The sequence below is a fragment of the Squalius cephalus genome (assembly GCF_949319135.1).
Source record: "Squalius cephalus genome assembly, chromosome: 4".
In the NCBI taxonomy this organism is placed as follows: domain Eukaryota; kingdom Metazoa; phylum Chordata; class Actinopteri; order Cypriniformes; family Leuciscidae; genus Squalius; species Squalius cephalus.
This window is the reverse complement of record NC_137125.1, coordinates 10,381,493-10,384,752: the sequence shown is the minus strand read 5'-3', so window position 1 is coordinate 10,384,752 and position 3,260 is coordinate 10,381,493. Positions and strand designations below refer to the sequence as shown.

The window sequence follows — 3,260 nt, the reverse complement described above, 5'->3', positions numbered from 1 at the left end:
GTTCTGGTAAACTGTGTTAAAATCATCTGCATAAGTGAGCTTATCTATTACCAGAACGAATCAAGAATATATTTTGTAATGTGACAATTTTTGCATATCCAGTGACATCAAAAGTAGTTTGAGATGACAAAATATTTGCTGCTGAAACTTAAATCTATGACTTCACACGTAAAAATATTTAAGACATGTAAGATTATTTAAAACAAAAAGTCAATAATGATGTTATCAAACTTTATTGATCCATTTTTATCTCTTTCTTTATCCATTCAACAAGATTCTTTTTGCAAGAGCTCATAAAGAGATGACACATATGGAGAGGAGTATATATAAAGAGTGTTTTAGGCGTTAAGTAGAAGGTAATACAGAACTCTGCAGTTTACAAGTACAGTATTTAAAAAGCCTAACATCATCATCCCAGGTTACCAGCGTCATAAGACAAACGCACTTGTGCGTGCCACGCTCTGTAGATCATTAAGAAATGGTAGGTGTAGCAGAGGATGTCACACTTGGTGGTGGGTCTATTTTCTCCAGTTGTGTCTTTACGCTTTCGTACTCCTTTTGCCACTCCTCCTTGGAGAGAGAGGAAGGACTAACCTCCAGAAACCGGTAGGCATCTTTGGTTTGGAGCTTAAAGATGACAGATGCTTTTTTACAGCCTTCAGCAAAACTTTTCCAAGCCTGTGGAATTAAAACATTTACAAGTCACATTAGACTTTTAGATGAATCCTTAGTAATGGCTGGAGAAAATGAGGGAACCCTCAAGCCTTCCCTTTGGGTACAAATAAAGATAAATAATAAATAAATTAAACAAAATAAATCAAACATTTTAGAATATCTTACTGAAAATGTTTTGAATCATGTAAACATTACTTTTACCTCTTCAGCTGTTTTGATTGATGCTAGAAATTCATCTTTTAGTTCGGCAAGGTCTTCAATAAGATCTTCTCCAACAAAGGTCTTCTGTTCCAGGGAGTCCAGCATTTGAGCAAAACTCTCCCAGAAGTTTTTGAGCTGAATCATAATTGCCTGAATTTTTGTCAAGCTACTCTGAACATCCTTTAGATGGATGGGGTCGGGTATGGAATCTGCAGAGGGGAAATAAAGGTTTCAGCAAGCCACACGTTTGCTCCCTGTCTGAAACTAGACTTGAATCTTGACACAGTCTTAAGCATGACTTGTCATATTGGTATACTATAAACAAGAAAAAAACAGACTCACTCTGTTCAAAACTGGCTTCGGTAACCTTCATCTGCCCATCAATGATCTTTAGTTGGACCTGCCACTGCTTCTGCTTCAGAGCAGTCTTTTCAGCGATGAGGCGATTCAGTTCAGCTTCAAGAGCCTTCATATGTGCAACATTTTGAGGATCATGCACAGCATCATAAATGCTTTTAACAATTAGCCCGATGAATGGAACGATTGCAGCGAAGATGCCGAGGCCTCTACTTGTTTGGGTTATGGATCTCGCAAATTCTTGAATCTCTTGGATTTTGCTGTTTATCTTTTTCTCAGTTTCATCAAGCTCTTGTGTGTTTTTTTGGAGTTCAGATTTCAGATCATTCAGGCTTTTTTCAGTTTGCTTCAACTCATGGTCTTGTCCAGTAATCTTTTTATCTGTATCTATTTTTTCCTTGACAACATCACTGGTGGATGATGCTACATCTTTGTTGAGTAAATTATACCTATGCAATGTTGAAGAAATGTTGCAGTGAAATTAGCATTTTATATCAATGGGCTGGTGTAACTAGCTAAAAAGTTTAGCTTAAAACATGTTCATATTTCTGCCTGATTTTATAAGATGGATGTAGAAGAACAATTCAACTGCTCAAGGTATTTTTGAAATATGTTTTCATGAGGAAAATGTTCTTACTTTTCCACTATCCTGTCCACATCAGTGATAATGTCTTTGATCCAGACTCGTGCTTTCCCTAGGAATTTGACTGCCAAAACTGCCTTATTTTTCACCACAGCTTCCGCCAACATGGGAAACAGCGACTGAACCAGATTCTCACTGGTCAAAATACACTGTGAGAAGAAAGAGACATAAGATCAAGTATCTTAGACTTAAAAACAAAACAATCAGAACTCTTATTGCTTGTATTTGTCCTGTAAATCTTTCTGAAATGCTGCTCATAATGCTTCTGCATTAACTGTTGTTATTATAATTTAAGTTCAAAGTTGAAAGTAATAAAAATCTAAGATATGCATTTAAACTTTATAAGAAGCATATCAAACAAAGTTGATGTGTACAAACTCTTAGGTTATAAAAGATTTTTACCTAAAATCTAAAACCTAAAAAAAATTGAAAATTTTTCACATTATGATATTATGACACATTATGTATTTATTTCCAGTTAAGGGAGAGACTCTAATAACTAACTTAGCTAAATTTAATCTCTAGCTAACAGACAGACTATATGACATTCTATTTACTACAAACCCCTTATGTTTGGTGAATTGACACAAATTTCACAGAGATGAAAATACTGAAGTCAAGAGAAAGTCTGAAACAGTACTTTCAACATAGTTGCATCAGAGGATCCAAACAGAAGCTGAGTTTCCACAGCGCGACTCCTGATGATTCTCTCCAGGTTGGGGAAGTTGGCCAGGCTCAGGTAAGAGAGATGGTAGAGAAGCGCTGTCTTTTCGGCAGCAGGGAGAAGGTCTTGTACAAAGGTTGGGCTCCACTGGGACACAGCCACTGGTGAAAAAACATTGCAAATTTTAAAGGCTGAAAAGATTACATTGATGGCTGGTATTAATTTCTGTTTGATAAAATAAGATGATACTTGCTTTTGTTATCAGCCATCCTTAGTAGGTTTACACAAAAATGTGTGTAATGAGTTATCATAAAATGTACTGAAAGCAGAACAGTTTGGTTTGGTTTAAAACATGCTTTGCAAAATACAATATGGAAATGGAAGGATATCTGAAAATGATTATAAAAATGCTAAGTGAAACTGACTTACCTTTGTTTTAGAAAGTGAAATGGAGAACAAAGTATCTGGTGCTTTTATACTAAAGGTATGACCACCCTGCCTCCGCCCTCAGAGAGAATGACCTCAAAAGAAACATGAGATTATTGAGTGTGGTTAAGGTTGTGATAAATGGAATTCTGTGGAATTGAACTTCCCACCAAGTTCTGCAATAAGTATCAATTGTACTTAAGTGTGCTTAATGTTTATCTACATACCATATCAATGTGTACCCCAGTTTGAATTAACTCACTAGTGCACAACTTAAATACATGTATATACTTC

The 3,260-nt window shown here is 35.8% G+C and overlaps 1 protein-coding gene across 1 annotated transcript; it reads right to left on the bottom strand.

The window, feature by feature from the left end:
* Positions 1-218: 218 nt before the first annotated feature.
* Positions 219-2,855, bottom strand: LOC307157490 (uncharacterized protein). The gene is made up of 6 exons (XM_079869408.1): positions 2,794-2,855; positions 2,517-2,701; positions 1,871-2,025; positions 1,219-1,682; positions 877-1,085; positions 219-678 (listed from the first exon to the last, which is right to left on the bottom strand). Exons 1-6 carry the CDS (start codon positions 2,849-2,851, stop codon positions 472-474), a joined length of 1,278 nt encoding a protein of 425 aa, XP_079725534.1. The 5' UTR covers positions 2,852-2,855; the 3' UTR covers positions 219-471.
* Positions 2,856-3,260: the final 405 nt, after the last annotated feature.

Bases quoted from the DNA above. Each gene is read 5' to 3' on its own strand.
- LOC307157490 (XM_079869408.1), bottom strand. From the start codon at position 2,851: ATGATAACTCATTACACACATTTTTGTGTAAACCTACTAAGGATGGCT. The intron at 2,702-2,793 runs GCAAGTATCATC...TTTTTTCACCAG, and splicing joins AAGGATGGCTGATAACAAAA to TGGCTGTGTCCCAGTGGAGC. The intron at 1,086-1,218 runs GTGAGTCTGTTT...TCCCCTCTGCAG, and splicing joins CGAAGCCAGTTTTGAACAGA to ATTCCATACCCGACCCCATC.